General features: G+C 37.6%; 1 protein-coding gene across 1 annotated transcript in view; it reads left to right on the plus strand.

The window, feature by feature from the left end:
* Positions 1–24,551, plus strand: part of LOC149107627 (uncharacterized) — a 25,209-nt gene continuing 658 nt past the window's right edge. Inside the window, exons 1-10 of the mRNA XM_089296113.1 lie at positions 1–1,282; positions 1,382–1,462; positions 3,111–3,151; positions 15,548–15,694; positions 16,135–16,262; positions 17,232–17,376; positions 17,661–17,742; positions 18,066–21,514; positions 21,838–21,992; positions 23,972–24,093. Of these exons, the coding sequence (XP_089152239.1) occupies positions 3,140–3,151; positions 15,548–15,694; positions 16,135–16,262; positions 17,232–17,376; positions 17,661–17,742; positions 18,066–21,514; positions 21,838–21,992; positions 23,972–24,093 (4,240 nt within the window). The 5' untranslated portion in view covers positions 1–1,282; positions 1,382–1,462; positions 3,111–3,139. The remainder of the gene's footprint in view (positions 1,283–1,381; positions 1,463–3,110; positions 3,152–15,547; positions 15,695–16,134; positions 16,263–17,231; positions 17,377–17,660; positions 17,743–18,065; positions 21,515–21,837; positions 21,993–23,971; positions 24,094–24,551) is intronic.

Here is a 24,551-nt window from a genome sequence, read left to right on the forward strand (position 1 = left end):
TAATAAAATTGATCAAAGTTCAACGAGAACAGTGAATGAAACCGTTCTGTATCAGAGGTTTTCCGGGCTTTTCCTCGCGACTTCGCCGATCGTGGCTACGGCCTCCGGCAGCCCAAGCGAAGCGAAGTATTTTCGTTTGCCTCGCGCGAGTAAAAACCTCTGGTACCCAGGGAACGTCGAGCCTGACCCGGGCCAGCCTTTATACAGATCAAAAACTGAAAACATGGGCTAGAAAGATGACAAACAAACAAACAACAAAAAAATTGAAAGTATAACAGGTATAACGGATGGTGGTAGGTCCTGATGGAACCCAAAGAAAAGTGAAACAAATGGTTATTTGACTGAAAGTTCCAACCATGAGCTTTTAGGCCACTGTTTACATCTAAGAATTGACGAAATTTCAACCCTTCTCGCCGGGTCAACCCGAGTCTCGACAAGGGTTACCCGGCAAGGGGGGCTGACCCGGCTTGACTACTGCTTTCATGTAAACGCTGATAAAAATTTGACTGTAAAAGGGTTGCCCGCCGCGGCGATTCAACCGGAGGAAAAACCACCCGGGGTCGTGTAGAGGGCCTTACACGGAAATTTCGTAGAATGGTGGAAAGATAACTTCAAAATATCTAGATGCACGTTTGAATATTGTCCGAGTGATTGGTCCGGATTTGGCAAACAAGGATTAACCAATGTCTTTGTGTTTTGCCATGACTCGTACGTAAATTGAAAACAAATGTTGCCGGAAAACGTGATAGAATGAGACCGACGCAATCTGGACACCACGGGATGTGAAATAATATGCGACCGCAAGCGGATGTATCTGTCATCTCGACCTCGATTACCGACTTAAACCATGCCTGATCACATGGTAAAATCGAACTTTTACCTCTGTTATCTTTCTGTTATCTTGAGCGGCGCTCGCACACACACAATGTTTACCAGTAAAAAATCAAGTAAAGCTTAAATATCCATCTTGTAAATGTTGTAAATTAATTCTGGCTGGAAACGCGATTACTGTGAACTGAGGTGTGCAACTTGATCCTCTGACTGCGTAGAGAACCTTTTTTTGTTTGAAAAATGAGAATTAGTTGTTTATTAAAATTTTACTTACCTGCAAACAATAGTGGTCTGTTCTGCTGTCATTTTTAGTGAAATTAGATCGTTGTTCTTATCCTTTGACGCTCCCTTTCCCACGTTGAGTTGTATCCGTTGATCTGGTCGCGGAAAATTATCATAGCTGTCATATTCTGCCTAGATACATCTGGTCATCTGGAAATTACGTTTCTCGGTACGTAGAGTCTGTTCACATTTTGCAATTTTTTGCACGAGGCTGCAGCGTCAAAATATTTTGTAATTAACATCGTTCTGATCGTTCCCCTATGTTTAGTGTATACTTTGTGTCCAACGGTGGGAAGCGCGGTCAGGATTTGCCGACCCGTTGTTGGAGCGTTTGCTGCCTGAGGTTGAGGTAAGAACTACTTCGAGTTGTAAATAAATGAGCCTATAAATTATTATATTTAATATTGCCAACGTTAAGCAAAGTCCGCGGGAAAAGCCGGCACTGTTTTTCAAACCGTATTCGCAATTATTGTATTTCAAACGCACCCGAACTGCCGAAAGTATAGCTTCATTGAGCTGGTCAAAGGCAAGACCACAAAAGGGTCTAAAATGTTTTCGAACTTGGAAGGGCTTTCGAAGTTGTCTCTTTATCTACTGTGATCTTACTTCCAAGTGCAATTTCTGTCACGACCACTGAGTAAAATCAAATCCTGGTACTGGTACTTTCAATGCGAACATGAACTATGCAGACTATGGAAACACATCTGCCTTTTCTGACAAAACGAGATAGTGTAATGATTGTTGATTATTTTTTCCCCGGCGTAAGAAAGTATTGTTCCATCAGTTTCTTTACTGTCCGATTGTGTTCTTTATAGAACCGAAAGCTGATTCCCTGTTATTGCCTTTTGGTATAGCCGAAACGTTGCCCGGGAATAGGTGTTAACCAACACTCTACTGTCCCACTCTACTTCGACTGATCTAAAGGCACGGTGCCAATTCAAGAAACAATTCTGATCTAACAACGGCCAGGCAGGATTCTTCTCATATGTGTTATATCTTTATTCGGGCTTATTTGTGCCTTTGTGGAAGTTATGGTTTTTACGGATCTAATAACTGTACTTTGCGATTTAGAAGGGAAAATACATCAGGGCATGCCTTGTCACATGCCAGAAAAGAGCTGAAGGTAATCATGTTAAACTCAAAAATCGTCATTATTTTTTCTCACGGGTTTCCGTTTGTTAATGCGCGTTTTTTCGCACATTTGGTTTTGGTGGACAATGTATTTTGCATCCCTGAGTTGTTACCGGAAATGGAGACCCAGTTTCGACGATGGTACGGAAAGTGAACAAAACCCCAATTCGAATTTTCGTACTCAGTAGTCAGGAACATTTACTTCAATAGGACCCATCCGAACTAGGCTGAATAAATTCGTTCGGCTTTGCTGAAAATTATGAAAAGTCTTATTGCAACCAATTTTCAATTTGGTCAACGTCTCCGCCATTTTAAAATCCAAAATTATTTGATGACCACAAGATGTCAATCACGCAAGAACGTGGACAACTTCTGTAAATTCACCGTCCGCTCTTGAAAAGTGAAATTATCAATGACAGATATTACTGGTCACATTGACCATAAACTGATAACGTGAACATTTTAGGACCTGGAACTGGCCTCTCAGAAGAAATGACCGCTTAGAAGAGGGTGACCATTAAACTGCAAGTTCACGCACTAAACTAAAACAGAATCATCGTACAAGACAAAAAGGCAATGGCTGGGGTTTTCCTACGAAAGTCCGAGTATTAAATTTTCTCTGTACCTTGACTAATGCTGACATAATAATAATATTAATAATAATAATAATGATAATGATAATGATAATGATAATGATAATGATAATGGTAATGGTAATGGTAATGATAATGATACTGATAATGATAATAAAAAGGAACTTGCATCTTACATGTATAGGGTAAAAATTCAGAAATAATAATAATAATAATAATAATAATAATAATAATAATAATAATACCTCATATTATATTTTGCCTCAATCACAGGCCCAAATCCTAGGGGATGGTTCTGAATCATGTTTTCCAAGGTGAGTAGCACAATAAAAATTTGAGATAAGACTACTGTTGTGATCTTTTGGTCAGTGCATTTCCTGGATAATGTCACTTTTCATGTCAAGTATTCATGACAAAGATGATAACCGTAACTTAAAATAAGAGAGATTCACATGATGAACACAAAAGCACCTTTTTAATAAGCAAAAATTATTACAAAAGCTTACTACCACCAAGTGACCAGTAAGTTCCCGTATCACTTGTCATGATTACGATGTATACCATTACCGCTTGTAATTTCTCATGGTGAAAACAAAATGTCTCAAGCAGCTCTTTGATTGGTACCAATGATCTGAAATTCCTACCACCAAGTGACCAGTAAGTTCCCGTATCACTTTTCATGATAAAGATGTATACCGTTACTTTGAAGTTCACTTGGTGAAGACAAAATGTCTCAAGTAGCTTTTTGATTAACGAAACTGACTTATGAAATTAAAGACAAAATATCACAAGTAGCTTTTTCATTGGCACCGAATGATTATGAGAAATTACTACCACCAAGTGACCAGTAAGTTCCCATATCACTTTTCATGATAAAGATGTATACCGTTACTTTAAAGTTCACTTGGTGAAGACAAAATGTCTCAAGTGGTTTTTTGATTGGCACCCTATGATTATGAGAAATTACTACCACCAAGTGACCAGCAAGTTCCCGTATCACTATTCATGATCAAGATGTATACCGTTACTTTGAAGTTCACTTGGTGAAGACGAAATATCATAAGTAGCTTTTTCATTGGCAAAAACGATTAGAAATTACTACCACCAAGTGACCAGTAAGTTCCCGTATCACTTTCCATGATAAAGATGTATACCGTTACTTTAAAGTTGACTTGGTGAAGACAAAATGTCTCAAGCAGTTTTTTGATTGGCAGCAAACGATTTTGAGAAATTACTACCACCAAGTGACCAGTAAGTTCCCGTATCACTTTCCATGGTAAAGATGTATACCGTTACTTTAAAGTTGACTTGGTGAAGACAAAATGTCTCAAGCAGTTTTTTGATTGGCAGCAAATGATTATGAGAAATTACTACCACCAAGTGACCAGTAAGTTCCCGTATCACTTTCCATGGTAAAGATGTATACCGTTACTTTAAAGTTGACTTGGTGAAGACAAAATGTCTCAAGTGGTTTTTTGATTGGCACCAAATGATTATGAGAAATTACTACCACCAAGTGACCAGTAAGTTCCCGTATCACTTTCCATGGTAAAGATGTATACCGTTACTTTAAAGTTGACTTGGTGAAGACAAAATGTCTCAAGCAGTTTTTTGATTGGCACCAAATGATTATGAGAAATTACTACCACCAAGTGACCAGTAAGTTCCCGTATCACTTTCCATGGTAAAGATGTATACCGTTACTTTAAAGTTCACTTGGTGAAGACAAAATGTCTCAAGCAGTTTTTTGATTGGCACCAAATGATTATGAGAAATTACTACCACCAAGTGACCAGTAAGTTCCCGTATCACTTTCCATGGTAAAGATGTATACCGTTACTTTAAAGTTGACTTGGTGAAGACAAAATGTCTCAAGCAGTTTTTTGATTGGCAGCAAATGATTATGAGAAATTACTACCACCAAGTGACCAGTAAGTTCCCGTATCACTTTCCATGGTAAAGATGTATACCGTTACTTTAAAGTTGACTTGGTGAAGACAAAATGTCTCAAACAGTTTTTTGATTGGCACCAAATGATTATGAGAAATTACTACCACCAAGTGACCAGTAAGTTCCCGTATCACTTTCCATGGTAAAGATGTATACCGTTACTTTAAAGTTGACTTGGTGAAGACAAAATGTCTCAAGCAGTTTTTTGATTGGCACCAAATGATTATGAGAAATTACTACCACCAAGTGACCAGTAAGTTCCCGTATCACTTTCCATGGTAAAGATGTATACCGTTACTTTAAAGTTGACTTGGTGAAGACAAAATGTCTCAAGCAGTTTTTTGATTGGCAGCAAATGATTATGAGAAATTACTACCACCAAGTGACCAGTAAGTTCCCGTATCACTTTCCATGGTAAAGATGTATACTGTTACTTTAAAGTTGACTTGGTGAAGACAAAATGTCTCAAGCAGTTTTTTGATTGGCACCAAATGATTATGAGATTTTACTACCACCAAGTGACCAGTAAGTTCCCGTATCACTTTCCATGGTAAAGATGTATACCGTTACTTTAAAGTTGACTTGGTGAAGACAAAATGTCTCAAGCAGTTTTTTGATTGGCACCAAATGATTATGAGAAATTACTACCACCAAGTGACCAGTAAGTTCCCGTATCACTTTCCATGGTAAAGATGTATACCGTTACTTTAAAGTTCACTTGGTGAAGACAAAATGTCTCAAGTGGTTTTTTGATTGGCACCAAATGATTATGAGAAATCACTACCACCAAGTGACCAGTAAGTTCCCGTATCACTTTCCATGGTAAAGATGTATACCGTTACTTTAAAGTTGACTTGGTGAAGACAAAATGTCTCAAGCAGTTTTTTGATTGGCACCAAATGATTATGAGAAATTACTACCACCAAGTGACCAGTAAGTTCCCGTATCACTTTCCATGGTAAAGATGTATACCGTTACTTTAAAGTTGACTTGGTGAAGACAAAATGTCTCAAGCAGTTTTTTGATTGGCACCAAATGATTATGAGAAATTACTACCACCAAGTGACCAGTAAGTTCCCGTATCACTTTCCATGGTAAAGATGTATACCGTTACTTTAAAGTTGACTTGGTGAAGACAAAATGTCTCAAGCAGTTTTTTGATTGGCAGCAAATGATTATGAGAAATTACTACCACCAAGTGACCAGTAAGTTCCCGTATCACTTTCCATGGTAAAGATGTATACTGTTACTTTAAAGTTGACTTGGTGAAGACAAAATGTCTCAAGCAGTTTTTTGATTGGCACCAAATGATTATGAGATTTTACTACCACCAAGTGACCAGTAAGTTCCCGTATCACTTTCCATGGTAAAGATGTATACCGTTACTTTAAAGTTGACTTGGTGAAGACAAAATGTCTCAAGCAGTTTTTTGATTGGCACCAAATGATTATGAGAAATTACTACCACCAAGTGACCAGTAAGTTCCCGTATCACTTTCCATGGTAAAGATGTATACCGTTACTTTAAAGTTCACTTGGTGAAGACAAAATGTCTCAAGTGGTTTTTTGATTGGCACCAAATGATTATGAGAAATCACTACCACCAAGTGACCAGTAAGTTCCCGTATCACTTTCCATGGTAAAGATGTATACCGTTACTTTAAAGTTGACTTGGTGAAGACAAAATGTCTCAAGCAGTTTTTTGATTGGCACCAAATGATTATGAGAAATTACTACCACCAAGTGACCAGTAAGTTCCCGTATCACTTTCCATGGTAAAGATGTATACTGTTACTTTAAAGTTGACTTGGTGAAGACAAAATGTCTCAAGCAGTTTTTTGATTGGCACCAAATGATTATGAGATTTTACTACCACCAAGTGACCAGTAAGTTCCCGTATCACTTTCCATGGTAAAGATGTATACCGTTACTTTAAAGTTGACTTGGTGAAGACAAAATGTCTCAAGCAGTTTTTTGATTGGCACCAAATGATTATGAGAAATTACTACCACCAAGTGACCAGTAAGTTCCCGTATCACTTTCCATGGTAAAGATGTATACCGTTACTTTAAAGTTCACTTGGTGAAGACAAAATGTCTCAAGTGGTTTTTTGATTGGCACCAAATGATTATGAGAAATTACTACCACCAAGTGACCAGTAAGTTCCCGTATCACTTTCCATGGTAAAGATGTATACCGTTACTTTAAAGTTGACTTGGTGAAGACAAAATGTCTCAAGCAGTTTTTTGATTGGCACCAAATGATTATGAGAAATTACTACCACCAAGTGACCAGTAAGTTCCCGTATCACTTTCCATGGTAAAGATGTATACCGTTACTTTAAAGTTGACTTGGTGAAGACAAAATGTCTCAAGCAGTTTTTTGATTGGCACCAAATGATTATGAGAAATTACTACCACCAAGTGACCAGTAAGTTCCCGTATCACTTTCCATGGTAAAGATGTATACCGTTACTTTAAAGTTGACTTGGTGAAGACAAAATGTCTCAAGCAGTTTTTTGATTGGCACCAAATGATTATGAGAAATTACTACCACCAAGTGACCAGTAAGTTCCCGTATCACTTTCCATGGTAAAGATGTATACCGTTACTTTAAAGTTGACTTGGTGAAGACAAAATGTCTCAAGCAGTTTTTTGATTGGCAGCAAATGATTATGAGAAATTACTACCACCAAGTGACCAGTAAGTTCCCGTATCACTTTCCATGGTAAAGATGTATACCGTTACTTTAAAGTTGACTTGGTGAAGACAAAATGTCTCAAGCAGTTTTTTGATTGGCACCAAATGATTATGAGAAATTACTACCACCAAGTGACCAGTAAGTTCCCGTATCACTTTCCATGGTAAAGATGTATACCGTTACTTTAAAGTTGACTTGGTGAAGACAAAATGTCTCAAGCAGTTTTTTGATTGGCAGCAAATGATTATGAGAAATTACTACCACCAAGTGACCAGTAAGTTCCCGTATCACTTTCCATGGTAAAGATGTATACCGTTACTTTAAAGTTGACTTGGTGAAGACAAAATGTCTCAAGCAGTTTTTTGATTGGCAGCAAATGATTATGAGAAATTACTACCACCAAGTGACCAGTAAGTTCCCGTATCACTTTCCATGGTAAAGATGTATACTGTTACTTTAAAGTTGACTTGGTGAAGACAAAATGTCTCAAGCAGTTTTTTGATTGGCAGCAAATGATTATGAGAAATTACTACCACCAAGTGACCAGTAAGTTCCCGTATCACTTTCCATGGTAAAGATGTATACCGTTACTTTAAAGTTGACTTGGTGAAGACAAAATGTCTCAAGCAGTTTTTTGATTGGCAGCAAATGATTATGAGAAATTACTACCACCAAGTGACCAGTAAGTTCCCGTATCACTTTCCATGGTAAAGATGTATACCGTTACTTTAAAGTTGACTTGGTGAAGACAAAATGTCTCAGGCAGTTTTTTGATTGGCAGCAAATGATTATGAGAAATTACTACCACCAAGTGACCAGTAAGTTCCCGTATCACTTTCCATGGTAAAGATGTATACCGTTACTTTAAAGTTGACTTGGTGAAGACAAAATGTCTCAAGCAGTTTTTTGATTGGCACCAAATGATTATGAGAAATTACTACCACCAAGTGACCAGTAAGTTCCCGTATCACTTTCCATGGTAAAGATGTATACCGTTACTTTAAAGTTGACTTGGTGAAGACAAAATGTCTCAAGCAGTTTTTTGATTGGCAGCAAATGATTATGAGAAATTACTACCACCAAGTGACCAGTAAGTTCCCGTATCACTTTCCATGGTAAAGATGTATACCGTTACTTTAAAGTTGACTTGGTGAAGACAAAATGTCTCAAGCAGTTTTTTGATTGGCAGCAAATGATTATGAGAAATTACTACCACCAAGTGACCAGTAAGTTCCCGTATCACTTTCCATGGTAAAGATGTATACTGTTACTTTAAAGTTCACTTGGTGAAGACAAAATGTCTCAAGCAGTTTTTTGATTGGCACCAAATGATTATGAGATTTTACTACCACCAAGTGACCAGTAAGTTCCCGTATCACTTTCCATGGTAAAGATGTATACCGTTACTTTAAAGTTGACTTGGTGAAGACAAAATGTCTCAAGCAGTTTTTTGATTGGCACCAAATGATTATGAGAAATTACTACCACCAAGTGACCAGTAAGTTCCCGTATCACTTTCCATGGTAAAGATGTATACCGTTACTTTAAAGTTCACTTGGTGAAGACAAAATGTCTCAAGTGGTTTTTTGATTGGCACCAAATGATTATGAGAAATTACTACCACCAAGTGACCAGTAAGTTCCCGTATCACTTTCCATGGTAAAGATGTATACCGTTACTTTAAAGTTGACTTGGTGAAGACAAAATGTCTCAAGCAGTTTTTTGATTGGCACCAAATGATTATGAGAAATTACTACCACCAAGTGACCAGTAAGTTCCCGTATCACTTTCCATGGTAAAGATGTATACCGTTACTTTAAAGTTGACTTGGTGAAGACAAAATGTCTCAAGCAGTTTTTTGATTGGCACCAAATGATTATGAGAAATTACTACCACCAAGTGACCAGTAAGTTCCCGTATCACTTTCCATGGTAAAGATGTATACCGTTACTTTAAAGTTGACTTGGTGAAGACAAAATGTCTCAAGCAGTTTTTTGATTGGCACCAAATGATTATGAGAAATTACTACCACCAAGTGACCAGTAAGTTCCCGTATCACTTTCCATGGTAAAGATGTATACCGTTACTTTAAAGTTCACTTGGTGAAGACAAAATGTCTCAAGCAGTGTTTTGATTGGCACCAAATGATTATGAGAAATTACTACCACCAAGTGACCGGTAAGTTCCCATATCACTTTTCATGCTAAAGATCTATACCGTTACTTTAAAGTTGACTTGGTGAAGACAAAATGTCTCAAGCAGTTTTTTGATTGGCAGCAAATGATTATGAGAAATTACTACCACCAAGTGACCAGTAAGTTCCCGTATCACTTTCCATGGTAAAGATGTATACCGTTACTTTAAAGTTCACTTGGTGAAGACAAAATGTCTCAAGCAGTTTTTTGATTGGCAGCAAATGATTATGAGAAATTACTACCACCAAGTGACCAGTAAGTTCCCATATCACTTTCCATGGTAAAGATGTATACCGTTACTTTAAAGTTCACTTGGTGAAGACAAAATGTCTCAAGCAGTTTTTTGATTGGCACCAAATGATTATGAGAAATTACTACCACCAAGTGACCAGTAAGTTCCCGTATCACTTTCCATGGTAAAGATGTATACCGTTACTTTAAAGTTGACTTGGTGAAGACAAAATGTCTCAAGCAGTTTTTTGATTGGCACCAAATGATTATGAGAAATTACTACCACCAAGTGACCAGTAAGTTCCCGTATCACTTTCCATGGTAAAGATGTATACCGTTACTTTAAAGTTGACTTGGTGAAGACAAAATGTCTCAAGCAGTTTTTTGATTGGCAGCAAATGATTATGAGAAATTACTACCACCAAGTGACCAGTAAGTTCCCGTATCACTTTCCATGGTAAAGATGTATACCGTTACTTTAAAGTTGACTTGGTGAAGACAAAATGTCTCAAGCAGTTTTTTGATTGGCACCAAATGATTATGAGAAATTACTACCACCAAGTGACCAGTAAGTTCCCGTATCACTTTCCATGGTAAAGATGTATACCGTTACTTTAAAGTTGACTTGGTGAAGACAAAATGTCTCAAGCAGTTTTTTGATTGGCACCAAATGATTATGAGAAATTACTACCACCAAGTGACCAGTAAGTTCCCGTATCACTTTCCATGGTAAAGATGTATACCGTTACTTTAAAGTTGACTTGGTGAAGACAAAATGTCTCAAGCAGTTTTTTGATTGGCACCAAATGATTATGAGAAATTACTACCACCAAGTGACCGGTAAGTTCCCATATCACTTTTCATGATAAAGATGTATACCGTTACTTTAAAGTTGACTTGGTGAAGACAAAATGTCTCAAGCAGTTTTTTGATTGGCAGCAAATGATTATGAGAAATTACTACCACCAAGTGACCAGTAAGTTCCCATATCACTTTCCATGGTAAAGATGTATACCGTTACTTTAAAGTTGACTTGGTGAAGACAAAATGTCTCAAGCAGTTTTTTGATTGGCACCAAATGATTATGAGAAATTACTACCACCAAGTGACCAGTAAGTTCCCGTATCACTTTCCATGGTAAAGATGTATACCGTTACTTTAAAGTTGACTTGGTGAAGACAAAATGTCTCAAGCAGTTTTTTGATTGGCACCAAATGATTATGAGAAATTACTACCACCAAGTGACCAGTAAGTTCCCGTATCACTTTTCATGATAAAGATGTATACCGTTACTTTGAAGGTCACTTGGTGAAGATAAAGTGTTTCAAGTAGCTTTTTGATTGGTGAAACTGACTTATGAAATTACTACCACTAAGTGACCACTAAGTTCCCGTATCACGTTCCATGGTAAAGATGTATACCGTTACTTTAAAGTTCACTTGGTGAAGACAAAATATCATAAGTAGCTTTTTAATTGGCAGAAATGATTAGAAATTACTGCCACCAAGTGACCAGTAAGTTCCTGTATCACTTTTCATGATGAAGATGTATGCCATTACTTTGAAGTTCAGTTGGTGAAGACAAAATGTCTCTAGTAGCTTTTTGATTGGCGAAACTGACTTATGAAACTTCTACCACCAAGTGACCAGTAAGTTTCCCTATCACTTTCCGTGATAAAAATGTATACTGTTACTTTGAAGTTCACATGTTGAACTCGACAAAATGTCAGAAGCAGCCTTATAATCGGCACAAATGATTAGAAGTTGCCACTACCAAGTGATCAGTACCTTCCCATGAGTGACTGTTCTTGATAAGGGACAAAACTAGCAGACCAGTCAGTTCCCAGAAAGTTTCTGGCCTCTATGAAATGAAGTAGTAAATTACTGTTACTTTGAGTTTGAAATGTTGCTTCCCAGAAAACAGTTTGTGCTGCAATGTGTTGTTTTGTGCTTATTGCAAATTGTTATGTTGTCCATCTGGTTGCCATAAAAAGGTATGTCTCTATAAAGTCACATAGCTGTTCATATGTGTACATGTAGGTGTAAAGGACTGCATATTATACCGGCCTTAGTACTAAAAATATATCTAATACCATGACATATAATTAATTGAAACTCTATTGCAGTTGATACTGAATTACCCAACCTAATTACAAAATGTACATACAAGGAGGACATGTATCATTTTACCACGACTGCTATTAATCTCACAATCTGATTAGGTAATTTGCTGTTGTCACGCAATGCCTTCTTCAGCTTGCACTCTGAAAAAAAACATTTTTTTTGACATTGATTTGTTGTGGACTCACTTGGCTGCGCCTCTTGAGTCCACAACATTTTGATCACTGTGATGACGTTATCGTTGTTGATAAGAGCGCAGACCACGATAAACCACATTCGATTTCTTAAATTTATAATAATTAATGAGAATAAAAATGAAAACAACAATGATAATAGTACTCTTAAAGATAATAATGATAATAGTAAATGCAAACTGTACCGAAATGAAAGGTATACAGTGGAGTTACATGTACTAGGGAAACAACTTTTGGTTTGAGTCATTGGGGGTTTGAGAAATGAGGAATTCACTCTTGTTTTTATCTAGGTTTTTTGTAAATCTAATCCATATTTTTGTGGTGTAATATTGGAAGACAGCTGCACCAATTTGGAAAACACTGATGTGATGAATGCACCCTGTTTAAATATTGTTGTTGTTGTTGTTATTATTTGTATTATTACCAGTGGGACCGTCAAAACAATATTATAATTATTATTAACAGTTATGTTAGTGACTGGCCCCTTGGGGGAGAGTGAATTTTGTTTCCCAAGAATTTCAATGTTTCCCGAGACAAAGTCGAAGGAAACATTGAGTTTCGATTCATCAAGTGATTTCTTATACCGTAAATCCTCGAATTAGCGCCTGGGGTGCTTATTTCAAATTTAGGAGAAGAAGGGGGGGGGGGGGAGAGGGGTGCTTATTTAATTTTTCCCAAATCACGGCCTGACATGATCATTTTTTAAAAAATCATCTGTGCGTAAACAACAATATAAACTGTATGTCAACATAAAAAGCTGATCCTAAACTTTAAATTGCGGCACCATTGGTACTTGAAATTTTTTTTTTCACTTACCGGTTCACAAACTGAAACAATGCACAAATCTATTACTACACAACGAAAACTGCTGTATACATCCTTTGTATTAGTTGTCCACAAAATGGGGGCAGGGGAAGGGGCGCTCATTTGAAGGGGGGCACTTATTGTAAATTTTGGCCTATAGGAGGGGCGCTTATTCGAGAGGGCACTTGTTCAAAGGGGGCGCTTATTCGAGGGGGGCACTAGTGCGAAGATTTACAGTATAGCAAAACAAATGGATCAAATCGACAGAAAACAAATAATCACTTTATTGCCAAGTGATATGCAACAGCAGTCAACATTGCGCGGGTAACAGTAAACTGCTTCCTGTTTGATGTCATGGTTTTTGCAATATTGCCCGCTCATGGCATTTGGCGGAAAACAGCTGTTTCATTGTTATATTTCATGTGAACATTAACTAGCCAATGAATGGGCGTAATGAAGTGGGAAAAAAGCCAGCTATATAACAATTTAATATGTAATATACAGGTCACAGGAGAGCTTGTATTGTACTGCACTGGTTATTAATTCATGTGCTATGTTAAAACCATTTGTATGGTCCCAGACAATGCTAATGTTATCAATGAAAATGACCAAGGAGTATAAACAATTCAATCAATCAATCAATCAAGCACTCTCAATCAGTCAATTAAATCAATCAATAGCATAAGTTTAATTTTGACACTGACAGTGTATTTCAGCAGCATGGTTGTTCAGAAACATAGGAAAATCGGAAACTTGTTATTGCAAAAAATAGGAAAATTAGGAACTTTCTTTGAAAAAATAGGAAAATCAATGCTATTTTGATGGACTAAGATAGTTTCCCTGCAACCCATCAGCTATGTCAGTCTGCCACTTTAGTCAGTGATGCAACAGTTTGGCATAAGGACATGTATGGATAACTAATATATTTTCCATGGTTTAATGTACAATGTTATTATCTGTTGACTCTAACACAAGTCACCTGAACTACATTAATAAATGTAGCAGATAAAAGAGGTGCAGAAGAAAATCATTGCAAAAATATGTTTCAAACAGTAAGTCTAACTTATGGAAAGAAATCCAGTAAGCAACAGAGAACAAAGAATGAATTACTGTCACTAACAGTTTTGTTGATTAATTTTATATCATCAAAGTCATGACACCGATTGTTTAATTATAAGTCGACATGTACATCTGAAACACCCAGTAAGGCTTAAATCTATTTTTAATTTTGTAACACATGCTTGGCCAAAAAAAGGAAAAATAGGAGGTTTCACTTCAACAAAATAGAAGAAATAGGAAACTGCTCAAAAAATAAGGGGAAAAAATAGGAACTGGACATGCTGCACTGATTTAGGCTAGTCAATTAATGATCAATCAATAATTAACACTAAACTTGTCCCAGAAATTATTGATATCATTTAGTGTATGAATGGTCCCAAAAACACACACTATTTATCACAGGGCTTGAAAAAAGTGCCGTCCGTTTGTCCGGGACTAGTAGATTTTCCTCCTGGGCAAGTAACTTTTCGTTGTCACTTAATTATCTGATCGCCAAGGACCCAGGTCTTGGTTAATGAGGTCTAATAATACCTGGTGTAACAAAACCTTGCAATGAAGTCATATATAGTATAAAGGAAAAAAAAAGTCAAGCCAGTTTCACATATATCTGCCATTAATATATACATTGCTGTATGTGTAGGCTTTCATTGAAAGAACTTCACCATTTTTTACTCAAAATCTAGCCCTCCAATTATAATACATGTAGCTCATAAAGTGAGTCTTTTGGTTTAAAACTACTACATCAATGCAGATGATTTAAATCTTTCTTGTAAAGAGTCAGGAGAGCACACTTTCGGGTAAAAGTGATGAAACATCATTTCATGAAATATCATCTCAATTTATTTATGTATGCTACTTTGTAAGCTGCAGAAACAAAGCAGCTTAAAAAAATTTCAGGATTGAATTGAATTCCAAGGCAACCCATGACCACTGTAATTCTTCCACTTGCTCTACCAACTGAATTGTTGACTGAAGTCAGTTTTATGCCACAAAAACAAGACAGTCTAAACAAAAACACCTTTATAACAATTATCTTGATACTTTTAAAATTTTAATTAATTTGTGGCATGCCCATATTGTTCTGATGCAAGAAATGTAGCTTTTATATTTCTGATGCCACCCTTAGTTGAAGTCTCATGGGGTGGGCAAGAAAAGAGTGATTTTCTGCCCATCTGATTATTTCATTTACTTGTTAGTTATTTCTTCACAGTTGTTTTCTGTGAATAGCCAATGACACAATATATAATTAGGTCATAAAGTTTAAGGATAAAACCCTTACTGAGAAAAATATAGACAAAGTAATTCTATGCTTAAAAGGAACTTGTAACAAATTAACCAAATGTTGTCTCTTGCACACTGACTAACTTCAATTTCTACACCATAAGTATAAGCTATCTACTATATTTGTATCTGAATCTTTTAGTGGTCATTTGCTTAATTTTCTTTGTCTGTTTACAGCAATATCCTACTGATTTGGTGGCATACAGAAAATTTTTCCGTAAACCAGAGCCAAGCTATATATTCCTACCCAAATCTTCAAAAAAGTTGAGGAAAAGAAACAAGTCCCCAGCAAGTTGTATACCCTCAAACCATAAAAATGGAAAGGTAAATTATCATGTCAGCAAACTATCATGAAGGCATTGTTTTTGTAAATGCTCAAATACCTTCTTCTCCAGGGGTTTATTTAGAAAATGACATTCCGTACCACTGTTACTTATTCAAGAGGAGGGTTTTTTTTACGTGCTTCAGAGTGAATTAACCAACACTTAATTATTTTAGCAACCAAGGAAACACCTTATGTTTTGAAGACATTGGTGGAAAATTAAGGGTAAACTTTCGATAGTTATGAAAAAACTCGAGGAAGGCCGTAATTTATTGATAGTATTCTGCAGATTTGATATTTTAAGTCTGAATAATCTTGGTCACATTGTTTCCTTTTGCAGTCACATTTTCCAATTCTTCTCTGAAAAAAAGTGTTGTGCATAAGTTACCATGCTTGACATGTGATGTAAAGCATAATTAATTTAATTTGTATCTGGTCATAGGCTAAAGCCCATGTAAGCAGAAAGAAATGCAAGAGATTACCTCCATCTGACACATATGGGAGCACACTAGACTTTGATTCTCCTGTATTAGATTCATTTTCTGAAGATGATTCTCATCCTGTCGATAAGTAAGTGTACAAGTCAAACAGTCTTTTTCATGTTTGTGGAGGCAGTCTGGCTGCGTGGTTAGAGCACTGGAATTGAAATCCGTAGGTCCCGGGTTCAAATCCTGCTCTGACCACTAGCTGATGTTGTTCTCGGTGGCTCCGAGTTCAATTCTCGGCTACACTTGTAAATTATAGCCAACTGGTATGACTCCCACCAGCTGGGATTCTCAACCTAGTTATGTTTATTTCAATATTTATTTATCATTGATTGTTTACATATTGGTCCTGAAAAGCCCCAATGGGGAGTGGCCAATTAAGTGTACATTTTTTCTATATATTATTTTTTTCTGGGCTCATAACGGCTTTAACCTGCAACCAGCTGGTAACATATTTCACCTTCCCATCTACTTTTTCTTTTCAGTCATTTCATGTAAATGATTAAATAAATCCCATGAAGGCAGGGATACATTGGCCAGGATAAAACCCTGGATAATGTCAAAAAAAATTGTTGTACATTCAATGGAATGCTTAGCTAGCATTGGTTTATTCAGTATAATTATTCCCTGGAACTACAGTGTACATTTCTCAGATGTATCTTGAGTCTGAGGTTATTTTATATGTGTTCATGTAGTGATTGAGGAAAAAAACAAATTGTGCCAGATTCGCAATGCGGTGGGCAAGCATGCAGGTTCACAGGGCCACACAAGTGAGAATCTTTCAAGGATCCTCGAGCATCTTAACCAAGATCCTCAAAGATCTGGTCAAGAACATTATCTTTAAGGATCTTAAGCAAGTGTTAAAAAGTTATAATAGTTGTAAGATCCTAAAAGATCCTGTAAAGTTTTTCAGCAGGACAACAGGCTGTTTGAACAACAAATTAGTTCCCATATTGTGATAAACCAGCAAAGAGGTATCCACTGTACTATTATAACAGGGTACTGCTAAATGGGTTCCTTAGCTTACATACAGTTTGTTTTTGTTTATTAATAGGATGACATTTATAGTGTTTCATACCCAGTATACAATAAAAATGTGTCTACCAAGCCATACAAGTGTTGAGCAACTTCAATTAAAACTGTATACCCTAACAGAGATTCCACCCCGGAACCAGAGACTGTTTTATCAGGACACACTGGTAGGTCAATAACCAAATAGCCACTGTGGGTACCCAGCCATGACTGGCCATAGACCTCTGAGTGATGACTTGAGAAATTCCCCAAGGAAGGGACATAGTAACTGAGCATTCACTCAGGACAAAATAAGCAGTGTAATTCTCTTCTAATATCTGTGACAACAATTTCAAAATCATGTTGTAGAGCAAATCTAAAGACCATAATTGTTTTACCACACAATAGTGATCTATTTTAAGTAAGGGAAAAAACTGCCCTTTGAATTCATTCTACTTCAATTTCCTTACAGATTACATCTGCTCATAACCTAGCAGACTTCAAATGTGATGTCATGTCCTTAGCACTGGTAAAGGGTCCTGTCTTTGGAGGAGGTAATATTCAAATGTGTACCAAAATAAACTACTAGCATCTAAGAAAATGTTATTTTTTTGAAGGACAAGTTAAAGTAATATTTGGTTGCAAAATTAATTTTTTTCATTATACTGGGGTAAATTCATTTGCTCATTTTGTCACTTAACCTCATCATGCTCTTAGCAGAACCAATGCTGACTTCCACACATGTTGTACTCACTGCACAATAAACCACTACTGTTGGTATTGATTATTGTTGGTTAAGTTGAATAAGAAACTCACAACTCAAATTTGGTTTTAATAAACTGATACCTTAAAAAAACTGATCAATTTTTTTTTCTAGGTAAAGAAACAGAAAACCAATTTTCTCTAGAAGCCCTAACCGAGTGGTTGTGCAGCAGTTATGAGGAGACAGACAAATCCTGGTACATTTCTAAAGACAACCTTTTCAGAGAAGCCATCGACTACTTCAAGGTTTCAGACACTGCATCCAATAAAAGAATTTTTTTTGAGATAATAGGCCGCAATATCTTTGGAAAGATCCCAGAGTTCATGACAGTTAATCTTAAATCGAAGAAACAAATAAGAGGGCTGCAGAAAAGAGGGGTGCGACCAGGTAGTAATGCTGCACAATCAGCAAGAGACCGCAATTCAACAGAAATGAAATGTGAAATTAAAAATGATAGCAGAGAAGGTGAAAATGAAAGGAATGTCAACAGTGGAGTGGTCAGTGAAGATATTGAAGGTGTAACAATTGACACTGAGGTAGAGAAAACTGGTGGAAATAAAGAAGACAAGATAGGAAGAGAAGATGAAAATGAAAGGAATGTCAACAGTGAAGCAGTCAGTGAAGATATTGAAGGTGTAGTGACTGACTCTGAGATAGACCAAACTGGTGGAAACAAAGAAAACAAGATAGGAAGAGAAGATGAAAATGAAAGGAATGTCAACAGTGGAGCAGTCAGTGAAGATATTGAAGGTGTAATGACTGACATTGAGATTGAGCAAACTGGTGAAAACAAAAAAGACAAGATAAGAAGAGAAGATGCAAATGAAAGGAATGCCCATGGTGGAACAGTCAGTGAAGATACTAAAGGTGTAACAATTGACACTGAGAAAGAGCAAACTGGTGGAAACAAAGAAGAGAAGTTAGGAGTAGAAGATGCAAATGAAAGGAATGCTTGTGGTGGAGCAGTCAGTGAAGATACTAAAGGTGTAACAATTGACACTGAGAAAGAGCAAACTGGTGGAAACAAAGAAGAGATGTTAGGAGTAGAAGATGAAGAAGAAAGGAATGTCCATGGTGGTGCAGTCAGTGACTATATTAAAGGTGTAATTATTGGCACTGAGATAGAGCAAACTGGTGGAAACAAAGAAAAGGAAGAGAAGATGCAAATGACAAATAACAAGAATGTCAAAGGTAGAGAGAGAAGAAGAGAAGATGCAAATGAAAGGAATGCCCATGGTGGAGCAGTCAGTGGAGATATTGAAGGTGTAATGACTGACACTGAGATAGAGCAAACTGGTGGAAACAAAGAAGAGAAGTTAGGAGTAGAAGATGAAAATGAAAGGAATGCTCGTGGTGGAGGAGTCAGTGAAGATATTGAAGATGTAACAATCGACACAGAGAAAGAGCAAACTGGTGGATACAAAGAAGACAAAATAGGCAGAGAAGATGCAAATATAAGGAATGTCAACGGTGGAGCAGTTAGTGAAGATACTGAAGGTGCCATGACTGACACTGAGATAGAGCAAACTGGTGGAAACAAAGAAGAGAAGACAGGAGTAGAAGATGAAAATGAAAGGAATGCTGGTGGTGTAGCAGTCAGTGTAGATATTGAACATGTAACAATTGACACTGAGAAAGAGCAAACTGGTGGATACAAAGGAGACAAAATAGGAAGAGAAGATGCAAATATAAGGAATGTCAACGGTGGAGCAGTTAGTGAAGATATTGAAGGTGTCATGACTGACACTGCGATAGAGCAAACTGGTGGAAACAAAGAAGAGAAGATAGGAGTAGAAGATGAAGAACAAAGGAATGTCCATGGTGGAGCGGTCAGTGACGATATTGTAGGTGTAACAATTGACACTGAGATAGAGCAAACTGGTGGAAACAAAGAAGACAAGATAGGAAGAGAAGATGAAAAAGAAAGGAATGTCAACAGCAAAGCCGTCAGTGAAGATATTGAAGGTGTAACAATTGACACTGAGAAAGAGCAAACTTGGTGGGACCTGAATGCAATGAAAATGAAATGTGATGGCGACCTTGATTCAGATGATATGGATCAGGCAGATGAAGTAACACTAAAACACACATGTACTATTGCTAGTGCTGAGGATATGTTTTGTAACAAGGTAATGCTGTCAAGTAGACAGTGGAACAATGCAAATGTCAAGGATCTAAAGCCTCAAGAGTTAGATTGCCAGAATTTTAAACAGTACTTGTCTTTTTCCGTTCCTAAACCACTGCCACGAGTAAACAGTGAAGAAAGGATGGCGATTTACCAGTCATCTGGTTACTCAACCAGCCACTCAAACAACTGTCTGAGGGCATTCCTGATCAAGGCCTTCCCACCAGTTCAGGTGTGCAACGCTGCAGCAAAAGATTTTAGCAGCTTAACTTTCCCTAGTGATGTCCTGCCACAGTTCACTGGTACATGCTACAGCTCCATTAGGAATCGAACCAGATTCTCTATACAATGTGTGGTGTGCCCTCTCTACCAAGAAAGATGTACCAGACAAGGTGTTTTCTCAAAAGTGTCTAGTTGTGGAGGTAAAGATCTAGATGGAATCTCGCAGGCCATGATACACCATAAGCTCCGTCTGCACCAGTCGGCATTAGCATACTTCAGTGGCTCTTCTGCAACAGTCACAATGGTGGAATCGAACGTCAATAGGGATGTTCGCCAAACACAACAGAGAACTATTTTCCAGGCCCTAAAACTGAATGAGTCCAACACTACAAGTAAGGTTGCACATTGTCTTGGCTTCTTCGAAAATCAAGAAATAGTGGAATCCTACAAAGACAGTTCTGGTATAAGACGGATGACAGCCAAAACATTGTTTCAACGAGAAAGGAGTAAAGGAAAGTTCCAGTGCTTCCACAAGGTTGGACATGAAAAATGTTTAACATGGGCAGGATGGAAAGAGATACATGCAGAGGAAGCCGCAAAGTTGACTGAGAGTAGATCAAGCAGGGCAGCATATGTAACAGTTAACAGGAAAGTTAATTATGATGGAAAAAGCATCCAAGTCAAAGCAGCAATCAAGAGTTTAGACCCTCCATGTTCTGGTAAACCTAGCGGAAACATCAATCACCCATTCACTTGTGATAACTGTTACAACCTTCAGCATTATCTGCTGGATCTACACAAGAAAAGGTCTCGAGCAAAACTGACACAGAAGGGAGAAGGAAGAGTAGGAAAAAGAGGTTTTCGCCTTGATTATGCAACACAGACTGAGTTAAAGGAAAAACTGCATACAATAACTTCAGAGAAGAGGAATTTGGAGAAAACAGTCGTAACAAGGATGCAGCAAAGAGATGTGCTGAGCTGGGAGGAGATGCTGCATAACAGTTGCAAGCATGGTTATCAAGAGAAACTGATTGTTGACTTACTTGCATTGTTTAGAGAGGATATAGACGTAAAAAAACCCGTGCAAGTCACAGTTCTCACCAACCTCATGGGAAAACTTAAAGGAAATGTCAATCACAAATACATACCACTCATAAAAATGATTGCCAAGTTACACAAAACACGACTTGGGGAGACCAACTACGATCTAATGAGTGTAAGTATGTAATCTGCAATACAGCAAAAACGCCTGTATTTAAAAATAAACATGTTGATTAAGAATCTAAGCCAAGATTTGCCTTCTAGACCCATTGTACATTGAGAACCTCTTTTAGCCTAAAAGTTTGGTGTAGAAGCTTCTATGTGGTTTTGGGGTTTTGAATATCATGAATATACCAATGAATTAGGAATATGGCACGGTTATTATAAATGACATTTTTTTCATTCCTCAGAGTAACACTGATTTCCTGAAACAGAAGTTTGTATATTATGGCTACAATGAAAACCTCATGTTAATTTTATTTTTCTTCTCTTCTTCAGAGTATGTTTGGCCTTCCTTGTAGCACTACCTGTGACAGTTACATGCTCAAAGAAAAACTTCAGCCAGGCTTTAATCTTCCTGTCATTAAACATGCAGCTCAACTATACAATGGTGCACCAGTGATTGAAGCTAGTGATGAAGCAAGGGCTCTTAGGTAAGATCTGTATACCTGTTACATATACAGCAGCCTTTCAAATAGCATTGTCATGCAATAGCACATTGTTGAATAGACATGTATTAAAAACTGGATCATTGGATAATGCAATTCTTTCGCTGGCTTAGCCATCATGAGTTCTATGTTAATGAATTTAACCTTAATGGAAGCTCACAAAAACATCACAATTGACCACATCAGATTCTGTATTTAATATCTTGCCAAGTATTTACAGTATTGCAGATTTAATATCACATCTCTTAATCATTTGAAAGGGCAAAAAGGTAGTTTCCAGAAAAAAATAGGCTGGCTCCATGGAAACTAATATTAAATTTACAGAATTTTAATCAGCAGAACTTGGTAAAAATAAAAAGTAAAAATTTGAGAGAAACAAAAAATACTGTTAAACTCTGCTGTTCAAATTTGTTGCAGAAAGAAACATTTCTCATGTATATATGAGCAGACGCATCCTAAAAACAAAACAGAAATCGAGAAAACCTAGAATTAACAATAATTTTTTGCGAGACGTTAACAGAAAGATTGCGTTTCAGTCGCCATGGCAACTGCACAAATGTGCAAATTGCAGTCTGGAACGAACGCTGCAAAGCAAACCTTTTATCCAAAGTTTCTGAGCTCTACGCTTCGTAAGTTGGCTTAATACACATAAGCCTTAAGTTTCATTCAAGAATTAAGTGAGATTCTAAAAGTAACCAAAACTCGGCAGGATTGTAGATTACCGGGCCACTCATCTGCATCTTATTGAATTTGAATGGTTCCTTTTGTTTCTGTATGCTTCGTTCTTAAAGGCAGTGAGACATGTGTAATTAAGTGGCCCGGTATTGTAAAATCGCTCCAAACTGGCGATCCGAGGAGTATTTAGTCGAATTTGGACACACGTCTTCACATCGAGAACTCGTGTAAAACGACACGTGGGAACGTTTACCCATAATTCCTGCTCCGAATTTCAAGATAATTCTGGAACTTACTTCCTTAATTATTTACGATACCTCCTGCGTTATTTTCCTCCCCAAAAACCATCTTCAGAATCTCTTAGATTCGTTGTGGTGTCTCCGCCATTACGAAAGGGCTTGACGATAGAAGAATGGTCATGTATACCATATTCAAGTGTCTTGGATCAAAATCAGCCAGTGATTGGGTCATTGATTATACTCCATCCGATTCATGTAGTACAAATTTGATAGAAATCGGAATTAACGCGATTTTTTGGCAAGGTATTTTCCTATGGAGCACTGGTGACCTCCCGATCACAGAGCGAACAGTAGTGGCAAACGAAACTAATAGCGTCGGAACGTTCCTCGAACGAATATAGTCAAAAGAATTAGTCTCGAAGTGTCCTTCTTTGAAAAAGCTTAGATTTTGGTGACCAGATTTGTCTGAGTGAGCAGGGAACAGGGCGCAGTAGTGAGAGCGCTCGCCTCCTACAATTTGGCCCGGGTTCGATTCCGGCCCGGTACCATATCTGGATTGAGTTTGTTGTTGGTTCTCGCCTTGCTCCGAGGGTTTTCCTCCGGGTTTTCCGGTTTTCCTCCTCCACGAAATCATCACTACAAATTCCATTTGGACCAGGATAGAGGGCCCGCATGAAAACCAACTAAGGCTGATGTGGTTACCTCTCTAAATATTGCAGTTTAGAGGCGAACATTTTATAGAAGAAGGTCGCCAAAAGGCGATCTCTGAAAACCTTGAGCTTGCAGCGCTGTGATAGAATTGAAAATCTGAATAGAACAAGTGCCCCAGTGACCACTGCTGACCTGTTTCCCGCAGGGATAACTAATACATTGATTCGACACATTGATGCATTTGATTCGTTGGTCGTTGTCTCACCAGGGGACCCTCGTCACCGTAAATGTCTAATTACTGATTAAGCACAAACTCCTTGTATGCCTAAGTCACTGAATATACCATAATTGTGTAGACCACATATATCAGCTAGTAAAATATGTTTCCTTGTAATGCAGATTCCTCCAGGCAGTCCAGAATGAAAGTGGGGATGTTACGTTAATCGGAAAATGCTGGAATGCTGATGTTGACAAATGGGACAATGATGTTCTTAGAATTCCAAAGAAAGATGAGAGCAAAGGTACGATTATAGCTATGTCAGTAAGTTTCTTTTGCTCCTGAGTCGCCCTGGAACACTTGGCCCAGATTAAGGGTGTTTTGCGGAAGGGAAATCCAAGATTGTATTCTTAAATCCAAAAACGGATATTGAGTCTCTTTACAAACAGGTTAATCCAGGATCGCTCGTCTAATGGTGCATCAAAGGAACCGAAGAATCCACTCCGCGCGAGGATTCTTTGTTTGCTTTGATGGGCGGTGCAAATGGCGGCTGTGGTCTGAGAACCCTGTGATATTATATTCTGGATGGCGACTCGTTCCAGTAAAAACACAATAAAATATATAATAAACAAATATAACATAAACAATTTCTTATCATTTTATGCCAGTGGCAGATCTAGGGGAGGGGCCCGGGGGGCCCGCCTCTCCCTTATTTGGGGTAAAAAAGGAAGAAATCACAGAACAAAGAAAAGCCAGCAGGGC

This window comes from Orbicella faveolata, unplaced genomic scaffold (assembly GCF_042242905.1).
Source record: "Orbicella faveolata isolate gen_17 unplaced genomic scaffold, um_ofav_v1 contig_26, whole genome shotgun sequence".
Lineage (NCBI taxonomy): Eukaryota > Metazoa > Cnidaria > Anthozoa > Scleractinia > Merulinidae > Orbicella > Orbicella faveolata.